A 16,433-nucleotide genomic window follows, 5' to 3' on the forward strand; every position below is an offset into this window, starting at 1 on the left:
GGGCCGCCGGAGAAAGCCCACTCCGAGACATATAAACTCCGGACGACTTGGAAAGGAAGCCTCGGCATCTCCGGTGCCGAAGAAGAGGCGAGACTGGGGCAGGACCCTGAAGGGAGCGCGGAACCGGTGGCAGCAGAGGCAGCACACGAGTTTCCCCGCCCACCTCGAGCTCTGCGAAAAGTCCCTTCCAGCCCCTGCCCCACAAAAGGCCATCCCCAAAAAAGGGGTTAATCCAGAACTGGGAAACCGAGGAGCAGCTCCATCTCCTTCTCTGCCCATCGCCCTGGCCGGGGAGACCCGAGGCCCACAAAAGGGAAGATGCGGGAGGCTCGGCTCCCCTCAGAGCCTCCCCCCCCCGGCGCCGCCCGGTCGGCCGTTGCTGCCCCCACACTCACCCTCGGTGACCTCCAGCACCTTCACCTGCTCCTCGGCAGCTGCGCGCACCCCTTGCACCGGGCACAGGATGCCGTTCAGGGTCTCCACCAGCGCCTCCTTCAGCCCCTGAGCCACAGGGCCCGGCCCCACGCCCGACGCGACGCCCGCCATCCCGCCGCGCCCCTGAGGAGAGCAGCAGCAAAGGCGAGGGAGAAGCTCCGCGGGGCTGGGGGGGGCGGGGAGGAAGCGCGAGGCGGGAGGAAAGGCAGCAGCGGGTGCGGGCGAGGCGGCACTAGGCGGGCTGAGGGCCGCGGCTGCTGCCGCCACCGCGCGCCAAACGCGCACGCGACGACGTGCTCTCGCGCGGAGAGCGGCGCCGGCGAGGATCCCGCCGGAACCGGTTCTCGGAGAGCGCCCCCTGCAGCACGGATGGAAGCATCGCATCCTTAGGCTGACAACTTTTACTTTTTTTTTTAAATTGGAGGAGTCCTTTATTACAGATCAGGCAGATTAAAAAGGTAGACTATGTAAAGCAGATTAAAAAGGTAGACTATGTAAAGACTATTGATGCTTTTGAATTATGGTGCTGGAGGAGACTCTTGAGAGTCCCATGGACTGCAAGAAGATCAAACCTCTCCATTTTGAAGGAAATCAGCCCTGAGTGCTCACTGGAAGGACAGATTGTGAAGCTGAGGCTCCAGTACTTTGGCCACCTCATGAGAAGAGAAGACTCCCTGGAGAAGACCCTGATGTTGGGAAAGACGTTCTCTGGTCCATGGGGTCACGAAGAGTCGGACACGACTAAACGACTAAACAACAACAACAATGTAAAGCAGAAGACTGAAAGAAAAATGTACCCATTTAACCGTTTCAAAAAACCATGTACGGAAAGAAGCTGAAGGAAAACACACGAGAAGAGGCAGGTGTACCGCTGTTCCCAGTCTGCGCTGTGCTGGTGGAGCCATTTCTCTTGCTGGTTTGCTAAAGAGAAATGTTGACAGCATGCCATCTCATTCTGCTGGTACTTAATGGGACAGGCTGGCATGGGTCAGAGGCACCATCACGACAAGCCAGAAGCTGCTGGATGAAAAGTGACTCATGATCAATGGTGACAGAAATGCCATGCCATGGAATGGCAGGAAGTTGCTGTTTCTGCAGTTACAAGAAAGATAGCAGTGAGCCCCACCAAATTCCTGCTTAGCTTTGCAGACAGCAGGGCTGCTGGACTGGCTGGTGCAAATGAAGGACAAAATCTATGTTCATCAAATTTAGTAAAACCCCATTTTCAGTGGCAAGGCATGGTTTCCAGTCCTAAAGGTTCAGCAAGGTCAAATCAGGAGAATTTCCCATCCATCATGTAGTAGGGATACATCAATCCCAAGACTATGGCTCCCAAAACAGGGATCAGCCAGACTGTCCAGAAACTTCATTCTTTCGAGGAAGACTTGTTTGGAACCTTGGAGGCATTAGGATTACTGCCATACAAATGAAACTCTCCTATAAGGCATTGGTCAAGCATCTCTCGGGCATCCAAAGAGTGGCCAACATCTTCAAAGTTCTCAATGGCATCTCTACCAGCTTGTTCAAGCAGAATCTCCTCTCCACCTGGATGCTCACTGAGGAAGCGGGTGACGTTGTACACACACCCACTGATGACCAGCCAGGTCTCCTGGTTGGTGTTTCGCTTCACCACTTTGTCCAGGGTGAAGATGGATCCCCTTTCGCAGGTCTCCAGCATGTCCCCGCTACCATGCTCTTTTCTTGACCCCATTCAGACTTGCCCGCCTTGACTGAACAGGCTGACCTTTGAAATAAAAAAATGGACGGTGGGATCCATCCATTTTTGGCTGGCTTAGGGGTCCAGCTCAATAGCTTTTGCTGGAAACAGGGATGGGCAGATACAATACAAAAATTGACTGTTCACCTACATCTTAAAGCAGGGGGTGGGGAATGTTTTGCCCTTGCTGGGCTACAAATTCCTTCACCCCCTGACCATTGGTTACGCTGGCTGGGAATGGTGGGAGTTGGAGTCCAACGAAGATCACATGTTCCTCCCTACTGGTTATTGGTTTGTTTGTTGATGAGAATGAGGATAATTATGATGTGTTTTTTGTTTTCATTTTGTATGTTGCAAACGGCCCTGTGATCGTCAGATGAAGGGTGGTATACAAATTTAATCAATAAAATTTAAAATAAATAACAAGACAAAAGACAGGGAGGAGAAATAACCTTGCTTCTTGACTGTCAAGGGACTATACGAACTTATTTCTGACCAGTTAGGGAACCCTGATTGAAATGGGCTTACTCTCATGTGTGCTTAGAATTACATTCTTTACATTCATTCTGATTTGTTCTGGCCATTGCAAAGCTCTGGACAGTCAGCTGACCAGTGGTAAAATGTGGAGATGTACTGAAGGGGCATCTGAAAGGACTGCAAGCTCCCACTGTCTGGATAGTAAGGTAATCAGAGCTCCTCTGGGTGTCCCTGATATCAAAAGCTAGGTGGGTGGTGACCAGAAAAAAATTATTTGAGATGGCACATGGTTGTATACATGTCATGGGCCCCTGCTGGATAGCATGCATGATTGCTATTAATGAACAGCCATCACTGTGCATACACAATATTGTGTCTCTAAAAAACCAAGCATTTTTTCCCCTCACCGCCACCATCAGAGCTGTAGCTTGGCATGATTCTCTTGGCTGTACTTCAAATAGTGGTGAGGCAGTAAAGAGAGAGAAGATTGCTGAAAGCCCAATAAGGGCTGCTTTCTTAAGCCAACTGCTCATACAGCCCTGGAAGAACAGGAGAGGGCTACACTGTATTGCCACAGCTGACTTCCCTTATATGGATTGGACGGGTACTATGGAGGATACAAAATACAAAGGCTGCACCAAGAGGCCCTAAGAATTGACCAGAATTTGGTTGCATTTATAAATTTTATGTCTGTCCTTGTCTATTGTCTGCTGATTTATTTTGTACTGTGTGTTTTTTATTGTACATTGCCTTGTAATTTCAAATCGAAGTTGATATATAAATATAATAATGATGATGATGAGAGGAGACTTTTATTAATCAGAGCTGAAAAGAAAAAAAATACTTGCAACTTCTACATGCCTGGAGGGCTTGCCTAAACAAAAGATGTTTCAAACAGGCACCATTAAGATTACAGTGAAAGTGCCTACTACCTGACCTCGTTCACAGGAAGTTCCAATGTATGTGCTGCCACACTAAAAAGACAGATTTATTACAAGTGCAGAACAAGTATTATGTGGCACCTTTAACAAATGTCCTGCAGCATCAATACGTAGCAAAGTTCTTTTTCCTCCACCCCACCCCCCATTGCATGCTGAAGCAAACTGCTGAAGGGCTTGCAATGCTCTTCTGAGAGTGGCTGAAATGCATTTACCGTATTTTTCGCTCTATAAGACGCACCTAATTAAACATGCAAAAACCACAGACAAAAATGTGTGGATTTTTCACAAATCCAACATGTCCTATAAATATCCCATTGTTTGTTCTGCAGATGGATGCATGAAACCACAAGCATGACTATAGGCATCTTTCTTTTGAACTAGCATATTCTGAGGTAAAGTTGGGTTGTAGCCAGAATTAAATATGCCAGTTCAGATCTCATGAGCAGGCCAGTGAAGTGCATGACAGAGCCTATAAACATCCAGATGAACAGAGACATTATTATTTCTGGCCTATTACCAATACAGTGTTTGTACTAACCCAATTTCATTGTTGCTATTTTAAGACAAAGCTCCCTACCTGGCTTTGTTGTGCAATGGCTTTCACAAAAGAGAATGCCTGAGAGGACAACGCTTTGCACAGATCAACACGGTTACAATTTAAATGTTTCCAGCACTGGCTTGTTACATCAGCACCCATGTGTTCTAGAGTAAATGCTTGAAAACACTGCTTTGCATAGACCGGCATGGTGACAAAACAACCCTATTTAAGTGCATCCATATGAAAGATCACAGTGTTTTCTTATACCAGCGTCCTTATGTTCTAGATCTGACTCTGTCAAAATGATGGCAATCTCTCTGTAATAACCTCACTATTGTACAGGGAACCAACCAGACCACTGTATGTAACCCAATCTCATGCTGGCTGTGCAGTGGTGATATGATAAAGTCTGGTTTTTTGTTTCCTTTCCACAATGCAGTGCTTTCGAAGCTGAGGGCCTTTGCAGGAACCTGGCAAAACAATGTAATATTGGCCACTCTTTCTCACACTCCCATACAATAGGTGCTCCCCTCTCCCCAAAATAAAAACACTGTCATGGGCCAATAATGTTTTTACCTTTAAACATGCATCTCTCATAAGGGGAAAGGCTGGCAGCACTGGCTCCAAGGTAACATTGTTGATTGAAATGAGATGTTTATTGGTCTGCAGAGGGTACATTTCTGAAAATCTAAGGGCTGAACAGTCTACAAAACTTTTGTTACTACTCTATTGATGCTGCTACTTTGTGTTTTCATGGTACAGTGGTACCTTGGGTTAAGAACTTAATTCGTTCTGGAGGTCCGTTCTTAACCTAGAGGTATCACTTTAGCTAATGGGGCCTCCAGCTGCTGCCAAGCCGCAGCCATGTGATTTCTGTTCTCATCCTGAAGCAAAGTTCTTAACCCAAGGTACTATTTCTGGGTTAGCGGAGTCTGTAACCTGAAGCGTCTGTAACTCGAGGTACCACTGTATAACTTGGATGAGTTGTGCCAACTCAAAGATACGCGTTGGTGTTCTTAAGCTCACAAGAGGACTTTTGATTCAGCAGGTGCTTCTGCTAATCCAATGGATGATCACAGAGGGGGTTGTTCACCATTTCCTCCTTGCCCCCACAGGTACAAGCATTTCCCCAAAATCAGAGCGAATGTTGAGGGACACTTCTGAAAATATGGGAGGTGGCATAGGTTGACTACAGCAGGAAGAGCTAGTCTGCAAAAATCACGTTCCCTCAGAATCTGCTAGCAGAGGTGTCCACTGATTTTCCACCCAAGCAACACAGCATTTTGGAAAGGAACACACCTAGGACAGTATTTCTCTCACACACAATCTTTTTCTACACAGTTCTGGAACAGGTTTCTTCATAAAGGAGCAAAATATTTTTCATTCTGCCCCTCCGCCCAAGTGTTGATCAATATGCTCTTTATTTATTAAAATAAATAAATAAATGTGGAATTAGGATTGTTTTGGGCATGGCTTTCAAGGAAAGGCTTTCCCTCAGGTAGCCTTTCTCAGGCTGGTGCTCCAAATGTTGAGACTCCTAACTGCCCTCAACCCCAGCCATCACGACAATAGGTAAAGGATTATGAGAACTGCAGTCCCAACATTTGGCAAGTGCCAGGCTGGGGAAGGCTGTCTTAATATGCTTTGTTCTCAAGTAATGGGAATTCTGAAAGTGCTACTGGTCAGCGCAGCCAACCCATTGCAGTTGGGACAATACTTTATTATAAAACACAGTTTCCATTGCTATTCTGGAACTACTACAAGGGCTGAAGGTAGACAGAAGAAACTCCTGGACTATGGCATCCATAATTTGTACTGCTTGTACTCACTAGCTGTCAGATTTAGCGCAAGTCTTAAGAACTAATCCCATAGCATATTCCCACCACTAATTCCAGAAGTTAAAATGAAATAAGAAGCCTGTAAATAAGAATTCCAGTTTTTGATTTTTGTGTTACAAATATGTTTTATGCTTTAAATGTATTGGCATTTTTTTAAAAAAAATAACAACAGCCAGCCAATTTTTTTTGTTCTGCTAGCAAGTTACATTTTAGGCCAAATGTATGTCAAGAGTCTCATTCTCTGCTGACTGAGCTATCATCTAACATAACATTGATTCTGAACTCAGTCGGACATGTTAGTAGTGGCAGTTATATAGAGATAGAAGCAAGAAGATCAAAGCTGATAGGAGTATTTCTGTCCTTTTTCTCACTGGTCAAGAGTTCCAAACTGTATTCTCGTCACCCATGAATTGGGAAAGAATGGCATCTGGTTGTGAAGACTGCTGTCCAAAAACTTACCGAAGTCAGAAGTGAACAAATATATACCATGAGGAATTGACACAATTGACACCAGTCCAATACATAAGTTAGCCGTGGGCATGGCTTGTACTGACAAAGCTCACAGATGAATCCTGACTCTCATATTGAATCAGACCATTAGTCCATCTAGCTCAGGTACTGACTAGCAGTGGCACTCAGGGTTTAAAGCAGTGGTCTCTCCCACCCATACCTAGAGATGCTAGGGATGGAAGAAGACATTTATGTCCATTCTGCTGCAGTTTGTCTTCTGACACAAACTACATTATTAGACTCGCTTTCCAATTTGGCAGAGTTTTACATTAATTGCTATTATTATGTTATTACACACCATTTCAATGCAATGGTCATTCATTTCAATACACAGGGAACTCAATACAAATGGGGAAAGACGCAATCAATCATGCACCACTGGCGAACTCAAAACAAGAGCAAATACCAGTCATATTCACTGAATTGATTTCTGTTCCAGACATGGGACAAATAAGTGAACATCGGCATTTTCCACACCGATTTCCATCAGAATTCTGTGACAAGTCTAGAGATGCTGAGGACTGAACCTGGGATGTTTTGCCTGCAGAGCATGGACTCTACACTGAGCAAGGCCCTTCCATCATTTATGTCATCTGAGAGACCTTTGTAAAACATATCTACAAAAGTTACTACCTCATAAAACCCACTTGCCTACACATTCGTGGTCTTAGAAAAGAAACAGATTTGTTAAGTTTCTACACCTATTTGCCACAGGTAATGAAGAAGTAGGTTTTTACAAGGCAGATCTAGGCTCTGTGGGATTAAGGAAAGAAAGACGTCTCAAAATGCAATGGCATGGATGCTTTTAAAAACATAATTATGTGAAAACATGCATCATAAAAGTGATCAAGGTGGGAAACGGCTGCAATGCAACATCTTTGAAGACACCAGCATTGAATTTTGTAACATAACCAAGGGTTTATTCCACAATATAAACTGCAACATTTGATACAAGCTACCAAAAAAGAAGAAAAAGCCAAAATACAGCTGTGGCCATTACTTTACAGAGCTTTCTTGTCTCCTACATCACTAGTCCATCAGTGACACTAGAACCTAAACATTTGCTTTCTGTACATTAACCAATGCTAAAAGCACCACACGCTGTTCAGAAATAGAATTCCAGTCACTGAAACCAGACACAGAAGTTATTGCTCAGATAAATAAACCTAGTCTACAAAATCAAAGGGGGGGGGGGAATCTAAAGTTTTCAAAAATGTTCAAAAGAGTAAACAGGGATTTCTTCAAAAAGAGGAATTATGGAAATTCTTAGTGCAGTGTTTTGCACCTAAACAGAGTTGATTAAATGTGCTGGTAAATTTCAAAGAGGTAATTTAATGCTATACATGAAAAGGTGCATGTTTTGATGCCTTCAAACTGGTGAAAAACCCCTGTCTGAACAGTCAGCATTTCAAACCTCAATAACCACAAACAGCTTAAAGGATAAAAATACAAAAGTGTCAAATTGTTTTAAGGTCTGAAAAATGATCCCATTAGGATAGAAGTAGCACCATTTGCAACTTGGCTCTAAAACCAGCCCAGTGGCTTTATGGAGGGGAAAAAAGCTAATCTTCTGTTGTAGAGTCCTTATGTTCATCAGGCATGTTACTTTCGATATGGGGAGTCCTTTCCCGTACAGCTCACACATATGTAGTCTTCTTTTTCTGCCATTTCTGGAGACACACCCACACATACTTGATGGAACCACTGATTGCAGCAGCCATCACACTGGACCCAGTCCACCTAGACACAAAGAGAGAGTTAAAAGTCTTCACACAACAACAAATATAGTACATCACTTTTATATCTGTTTGCTAGCAAGTTTTCTGTAGCTACAAGTCTAGCAGTCTACTAGTACCATATCCTGTACTGGGCACAATACTTTGAGGAGATAGAAAAACTGGTGTTCAGAAAATAGTCTTAGGGTGAAAGGCTGAAAGAACTGGGTTTGTTTGTCCTGGGTGGCCTACAATGCCCCCTCCATCTCTATGATTCTACCAAACCATGCATTTTTACATCCTTTACAGATATTTCCTTCAACTTACCTCATCACCTTCAGGTTGCAGGCAGTTGACAGCTGGGCAGATGGCATCCTCATCTTCAGATTCTTCTTGTTCAGAAAAGGACATATCCGAAAGAAGCAACTGGCTTTCACCAGACCGCTGTATGTCAAACAACCTGTTTCTTTCCAGCTTGCTAGTACCCAGTTCCCTCAAATGAGATAATTTCAGTTTTTTCTTGTTGGGAGCTATTTTTCTGACTCGTGTTCTCATCTCACTGCAGAAATCTCCTCTCTCAAAATGTCTCTTCAGCTTCCTTTCCACAGAGCAAATTCCATCTCTCTTCCCTCGACAAAAATCAGTCTACAAGAAACATGCATTAGAAGTTCATAAAGTACCATGTAGCCAGTTCCTTATATTTCTGCATGCTATGCAGTAACCATCCACACATTTAATGAGAAGCACATATTAAGCATAATACTTCAGCATCTCTTTCTTATAGCACTTAAGAATGAGATTTTTTTTTTGAAAAGTTTTACCATTTTTTCAACACAGACACAAAAAACCTCCTGTCACCTTTTAAGTGCAAGGGAATTAATATTGAGAGCACACATATCGGCTGTGAACTGCCACAGCATGCAAGCTATCCCTAACCACTTTTGGAGCTTGTAAGCAATGTCACAAAAACCTGGACATTAGAGCTTTGGTTTGGCAAAGCTTATGCAACAGAACATTTGTAAGAATTCCATTGCAACTGCACATATGGTGTGTTTTTTGGGGGGAAGGGGTACAGAGAAACAACTGAGCTGGATTTCTAGTGTGCCCTCTCTATCATCTCCTGGTGGCTGATGTTGAGGGAGGGGAGAAATAAAAGTGATACACAGGAAAATGCTTCTGTGTGTGCATGTGCACTGTTGATGGGGGGGGGGGGGGAGCCTATATTTACATTACAGCAATTAAAACAAGATTTTCAAAACCAGCAGATTCAAGCAATCACTCCCTTTCTGAGATGGACCCCAGTCCTAAATGCTTACCTTTTCACTTGTTGGTCCTACTGGTGACCTCTGTTCTGTCTTTGCAACTGGGCTTTGCTTTGTGAATAAGATCTCATACAACTCTTGTATTTCGGGTAGTGAAACCTGTAGTAGTTGGGCTTCCATCATCAGTTCATTCAGCTCTGCACTAATGGCTAGAGTGACAAACAAAATAATTTTTAATTATCAGTGGTGAAGTTTAAAAATGGTGAAGCTTTAAAACTTTTCTTTCCAAAGCACATCGAGCAAATTGAAATTATTTTTACAAACTCTCTGCCTACAAGACCCTACACAAAGGAGCTCATAATGTTATGTTTAGGATTTCACACTGATGAATGATAAGTACAGCATACTTACCATGAAGGGGGATGCAGTTTTGTCCTGTAGAGAAAGGAGAGTGTAAATGCATGGGTCTGTTATTCCAGTCATGTGGCAAAGAGAAAGATGTCGCACCAATTGTCTGTGAAACCTAATTAAAGAGAAGCAATTAAACACCACCTTATTTCTTTAACATGCTGTAAACTTGAATGATCATGGTGTTAAAACGTAACTTTAAATTGACAATTGATTAAAATGACATGCCCAATATCTTAGTTTTAGAAAGTTCTATTATTATTATTTCAATTTATTAGCCACTCTTCACCATAAGGTGCTATGTCTGGCTACAACAATTTAAAACACAATATTATAACCACCTAAAACAAACTGAAGTCACTGGATTAGGTCCTCTTTTGGACTGGAAACTGATTAAGGAACAGGAAGCAGAAGTGAGGAATAAACAATTTTCCACATGTAGGCATTATCAGTATTGGAGCAGATGCTATTTAATTTAGTCATAAGTGACCTGGAGTTAGGGGTGACGTAGCAAAGTTTGCAGTAAATACAGTACCAATTTATCCAGGATTGTGAAAACTCAACAAACATGTTGAGTGGAGGGCCAGCAAAAAGGGTGGAGGGCCAGCAAAAAGTAGCAAATGAAAAGCCATTGAAATGTGAAGGGGCAAAACATTCTAACCACACATTCAGTAATATGGTCTTATCTGTCTGTGACTTGGGGGAAAAATTTTAGGGGGTTAAAGAGACAACTAACGAAAAATGTCAACTCATGTGTGTACAAGTAACAAAAGCAAATTCCATGTTATGATTGCCTTGTCTCAAAAAAGGCACATAGAAAACAGGAAAGAAAAGGGCAACCAACATTGTTGATCACCTTCCTGAATGGATTTGGGGCTTTTTAGATAAGAATAAATGATTAAATGGGAATGTGACAGAAGTTAACAATGTTATACTGTACATTATGGAGAAAGTGAAAGTGTTTTATTTTTTACTCTCTCTTATAACATCAGAAATTGGGGTAACTCAATGAAACTCCTTGGCAGTAGATTCATGACATACAAAATTAAGTACTACACAGGATACCACACTAGACCTTTAGTCTGATTGAGCAAAGCTTATCTCACATTGCCATGCAAGATGTGCCTGTCCTTTGCAGACAAAAGACTATCACATTAAGGTAGGGGAGAAAGGAGCCTCATTTTCCATGAAAAACACATAACCATTTCATTTGGGGAAGACACTAGAGGGGTCAACATTTACACCACTTTAAAATGATGGCAAATTTTTGCCTTCTCTCCAGTTTGGCCTTGTGATACCACATAGTCAAATCTAATTAGACCTTGGGGGAGGGGGGTGTTACCCCCCCAAGACAAATAGTCAAACAAGTTTCATCCCAACCCAGCTAAACAGACTGACATCAGATCAGCTTGTCCACAAGCGGACTGGAGGTCCATGACAGAGGAGCTGATGAAGGGCCAGAGACGCAAGACTGATAAGGAGGATTTACTTTATTCTAAATGATACAGTTTAGGACAGGAACATAAGGCAGCTTAAATCCACAAGAAGGCTATGTATCAAGGAGGGAGAGTAGAATTCATGGCCTAATAGGACAATCCATTAAGTAATAAATGTGTGTGAACCAAGGCTGGGAATTAGCATATTAAGGAATTTATTCCATAATAATTTACCACAGTATTGTTGGCTCAGAGTTTAGATAAATGTGAGAGTTGGATGTTGCGCAACACATCCTGGTGAGCTCCCCTTATCAAGGAGAACCTTACCTTACTTGTCTCTTGCAACTGGCCTGCCATGGTTTGCCATCTGCTGTACAGTATACCTGAGCCCACTTTGTCTTGTATAAGTTTTATATTCCCTGAGGACAACATCTGCTGTGCTCTATGTTGCCAGTTCACGGTTCTCTCTATCATATAGCGTAAAGCATCTCCCTCAGGCAGTCTCACTCGAATACGCTGCAAGGAAGCCAGTAAAGGTAGAATCTTTTCTAAAGGTGGCTTTTCAGATCTATGACAGTGAGGACAGAGCCACACCCGAGGTTCCTGCAAAGTTCTGGGCACTGAAACACAGCTGGTATGGAAAACCGCTCTGCATAGTTCACACTGTATCATTGGTGCTGCGGGCTCACTCTGGCAGAGACAAACTTTGATCTCTACATCCTGTTCAGTGGAGAATATTTTTTTTTCATTTGCTGCTCTAAGTGAATGCAGTGCTTCCATCTCCTTTAAGCGGGCTTCACCAAGTGTGGCCATCTGGAAGAAAATGACATGAAAACAGTCAAATTCCTCAGAGCAAGGTTTTTAAACTGAAGGGCTCAACTATAATTTTCTCCAAATCTTGCAAGAAAGCTTTAGATGATCCTCAGGGTCCCTGCAAACTCTACAATTCTATGATTCCAACTAGGGAGTCAAACCAGATGTGTTCTTTTTGAACCTTTTTTTTTAATGGCATATTGTCTGACACTTCATCAAATGTTAAGGGATACTCTTACATGTAGAGTAAGAGACTTGACTTTCATTAACAGAAGATCCATCCCAAACACATCTTATCTCAATCCTCAGAAAGTCCATTTTTTAAAATGTATTAAAACATGCCCTCTTTATTTGGGAGAGAACACAAAAAGATATACAGTCATACCTCGGGTTACGAATGCTCCGGACCGTGCCGAACCCAGAAGTACCGGAACGGGTTACTTCCAGGTTTCGGCGCTCGTGCAGAAGCACAAAATGACGTCATGCACAGAAGCGCCAAATCGCCTCATGAGCATGCGCAGACACGGCACTGCAGGTTGCGAATGTGCCTCCTGCATGGATCACGTTCGCGACCCGAGGTATGACTGTACTAGACAAAAAAGGATTAGTGTGCATCTCCACACCAAAGGAAATGGAAGAAATGAAGCATCATAAAAGAACAAAGCAAAAGAAAAGCTTAATCTACTGAACACCTATTTCCAAACCCATTTCTAACAGTATACATACCGCAGCAGCAGTTTCCTTACTCTCAGATAAAGCTCTTTCCAAATCATTTAAACTCTCTAATTTGGTGTTCTTCTTTTTTCCATTTGGGACAGGCTCTTTTAATTTCTTCATTTTTCTTTTAAATCCCAATGTTCCAATATCACATCTTGGACACAACACCTGGTGAAGAGTCAGAACAACCATTATTCATCCTGGTGTAAAACAACATAATCGTATCCTCGTTGTAAATGGCCAATCCACAGTAGCTGTGTTAGTCTGTTGTGGCAAAAGCAATAAAGATCCATCCGAATCAGGATGTTCTATGCAAGGTCACGCTGTCAAAAAAAAGAGATGCAACAAGACACTGACCTGTTTAGCTAAACACAGCAAGACAAACTTGTAGGCTCCTGGAGAGGAGCTCACAATAATTTTACTCCTCCCAAGTACTTTTTACTATTGTGCCACACCTCGTTAAACCAAGGTTTGGCTTAATGCTTTACCAGAAGTGCTACTCATGGTCCAGGGGTCCTTTACCTTTACCTTACCTTTTACTCATGGTTAAGCTAACTGATCACTAAACATGAGCTGTAGCCAAGAACAAACATGGGAGGGGGCATACACTAAACAGAAGACTGCAAATACATCTTTTAAAATCTGATAGTCATCAGTCACCTGAACCTTGAGGGCTGTCAGTTCCAGCACTTACTTCTTGTATAATCCCACTTCCCATATCATAGTTATCTGGGAATCTCAAGGGCCAAACTAGTTACTGCACACAGTCATGTATAACATCGTCCTGATAGACCTCTCTGAACCATGAAAGCCACCTTTTGGAGGGGCAATTAGGATTAATGTGGTCCAGCTCAGGACTTCATGGCTTCCATGACAACCATGGATCAGTCATAAGTTTGTCACTGGCCTGACACAGAAAGCATATACTTTTGTCTTTGCCTTGGTGAGGAACTTGTCAATATGGATTCTAGGTGAATTCCTGGCAGCATAAGATGTGGAGGCCTTAGTTTCACTGTGGAATGGTGAGATGTGACAGGCCATTGGCACAATGGAGCCTGAATGCCCCTGTGGTTTTCTGTGGAGCTTAAGGCCAGACAATGGCTTAAGCACAATAGGCATAAGGCCTGCTGTGAGGGTAACTGAACATTTACTACTAGAACACATAATTGTGCCTACTGCATAGTGGTGAAGGCAACAATGAAGGCTTAGTTTGCAGCCTCCATCAAATCCTCGAGCAGCTGTCCAGCAGAGCTTTTGAAAGAGGTGAAAGGTTTGCTGATATCTGCCACAGGAAACAGTATGCTGGAACCCTCAGAAGCCTGCTATAGGAGTTTTGCTAGGCAATTTTAGGCCAAAATTCTTGATTTCATAGTGATCCAAATACCATAGTTGGGACAAATCTATGTCAGGTGTCTTGTCCAGTTTTGTGGGATACTTTCAGTTGATGTACCCTGTGGATGTGAACAAGTTACTTGTGGTATTTCAGTCAGCCTTTGACTCTTAATTTCTATGTGGTGGGTATATATCACAAATACTGAATTGAAAGCAAACATGTATACACCATAAACTGCTTACCTCAAGAAGAGAATAAGGTGAATTCTCAGTCAAAAAAGTATTGCTTGCACACTCTTTCCAAGTTTGAACCTCAGCAACTAATGATTCTAATCTTGGCAGATATTCAAGATGTACTGGAATAGAGCGACTTCTAGACACAAGTTCCACAAGTGTATCTAACACAGGCACACGTCCACCAACCTAACAGTGTAGAAACATTATTAAAAAAAACATTAAAGTAATTGTATTATTCTGCTGCATGCCTATCTAAGGCAGATACAGAGAACTTGTGGGACTCCTGATATTGCTGGACTACATGCTGGCTGGGAGTCCCAACAAGATCTGAAGGATCACAGGCTCCCCATCCCTACCCTAAGGAAACATCAGTTGTACAACTTAAATTTCTGCCAGCAGTTGAACACCACACAGTCTACAGAAACAAATGAAGTCAGCGTGAAATCACTAATGAACATCACTGATGATGAGTAAATATATCTTTCCTACCTGTAAGCCCTCCACTTCCTGTAGCCAGTCTCTGGCCTTTTTTACAGCCTCTTTCAGAGCTATGCCATTTGGAAGGTAAGCAGGAATTTCCTCAATCCCCTTCACTGCTGCTTCAAGACTACTTAATGACTGCCGTGGTCTTAAAATAAACAAACATATATGATCATAATGTTGTATTATTACTCAAACACTAATGCAAAATTGCTACAATTATAGTATCATAAGGCACTTATTGTCAGTATGGGATGTCAACAGACAAATTAAATGAATATATAATTCAGTTTAATTTACAGGCAATCCCCCATTTATGTGGGGGTCACATTCCAGGTCATCACACGTGTAAGCCCACCCTGCTTCTCTTCCAACGCTGAACATGCACAAAATGAGAATTGCCTGCATAAGGTTCCCATATCTTGAAGGTCAATAAGGAGGACGCGGGGGGAGGGATTCTGGGAAGGTGGGGGCTCCTTTAAACTTCTCCACTGGGGGTGTATAGCTGCCCGTCTCTCAATGGAGAAGTTTAAAGGAGACCCCCACCATGTCTCCGGCAGACTGGGTGGGGGATCCATTAGACTCCCCCCCACCCACAGGCAGCAGCAGCTGAGACAGGCCAGCGCACTTCCCCCATCCAAGGCCGCCTTGGTGCACGGGTTGGGCAAGGCAGAGGCAGCCCAGCATTTGCATCAGAGTGCCCTGAAGGCAGTGCAAGGGCTCTGTTGTGATGCTGCTACTGGGCTGCCACTGCCTTGTCCAGCTGGGGAGCAGGAGCAAGCCAAAGCAGCTGTCTCCTTCCGTGCTCTCTTTGCCTGCATATGCTGCTTGCAAGGCAGTTCAGCAAACACATGCATACACACACAGACTCCGTTCCCCCACCCCAAAACGCTTTTTTGCGAAGGAAAATATCCCCCACAGATGCAATTTTTACATTTTAACCAGGGGAATGGGGACCAAGAGTTGGAGGATCCTCTCAGCCCAATGGTGATAACATAAACATAAGAGGGAGGAATTCAACATCGCACTCTTCTGATCTTTCCTCCTCCTATGTGCTGCTCTGGGGAGTATTCCTGACCCTTCTGAGTGGATTTGGGGAAGTGGGGGAGGAGCGAAGCATATACACTAGTGAGAGCCCTTGTGCTGGTCTTCACTAGTGCACATGGTTACCTGAATCGGGGCAGAGTTCTAGCCTGGTCACTTTCCTGACAACAGTTTTTTATGTGCAGAGATTCTGTATGCATGTATACTGTACATACATACAGAGAAGCATGGAGACACATAAGGCTCCATCTTGAAGTCTAAAGTGGTACAGGTCAGAAACAAGTTAATGCCTGTAGTTAAAACTAGGCTCAATACATTATTGTAGGACTCGTCTTCACCCAAATGCCTTCAAGTGGAAGATGGGTTAACCATTTCCTGCCTGCTGGGACAGAGAATATACCATCTCACTTTCTTTCCTATACACAGAGTGCTACAGACTCACCTTTCCTCATTTTTGTGAAAGTTTGGGAAAATAATTACTTGAAAGCAGTGTGTGGTAACTGCAATAGTTCTGAAAGAGGAAGATTCAGTTT

General features: G+C 43.2%; 2 protein-coding genes and 1 long non-coding RNA gene across 4 annotated transcripts in view; 1 reads left to right on the forward strand and 2 right to left on the reverse strand.

The window, feature by feature from the left end:
* Positions 1-697, reverse strand: part of IPO9 (importin 9) — a 31,819-nt gene extending 31,122 nt beyond the window's left edge. The window contains exon 1 of the mRNA XM_079979011.1: positions 396-697. Coding sequence (XP_079835137.1) covers positions 396-546 — 151 coding nt within the window. The 5' untranslated portion in view covers positions 547-697. The remainder of the gene's footprint in view (positions 1-395) is intronic.
* Positions 698-1,203: 506 nt separating this feature from the next.
* On the forward strand, positions 1,204-7,476 carry LOC307218182. The gene is made up of 2 exons (XR_013839861.1): positions 1,204-2,835; positions 5,224-7,476. It is a non-coding gene; the product is annotated as an uncharacterized lncRNA (long non-coding RNA).
* KDM5B (lysine demethylase 5B) overlaps positions 7,350-16,433 on the reverse strand; it is a 48,867-nt gene continuing 39,783 nt past the window's right edge. For both annotated transcript variants that reach the window (XM_079978839.1, XM_079978838.1), the window contains 8 exons: positions 14,866-15,004; positions 14,383-14,562; positions 12,817-12,975; positions 11,605-12,090; positions 9,845-9,956; positions 9,488-9,642; positions 8,499-8,816; positions 7,350-8,196 (listed from right to left, as the gene is read on the reverse strand). In XM_079978839.1, coding sequence (XP_079834965.1) covers positions 8,059-8,196; positions 8,499-8,816; positions 9,488-9,642; positions 9,845-9,956; positions 11,605-12,090; positions 12,817-12,975; positions 14,383-14,562; positions 14,866-15,004 — 1,687 coding nt within the window. In that variant the 3' untranslated portion in view covers positions 7,350-8,058. The remainder of the gene's footprint in view (positions 8,197-8,498; positions 8,817-9,487; positions 9,643-9,844; positions 9,957-11,604; positions 12,091-12,816; positions 12,976-14,382; positions 14,563-14,865; positions 15,005-16,433) is intronic.

Source organism: Podarcis cretensis (genome assembly GCF_951804945.1).
Source record: "Podarcis cretensis genome assembly, chromosome: 6".
NCBI classification, from domain to species: Eukaryota; Metazoa; Chordata; class Lepidosauria; order Squamata; family Lacertidae; genus Podarcis; species Podarcis cretensis.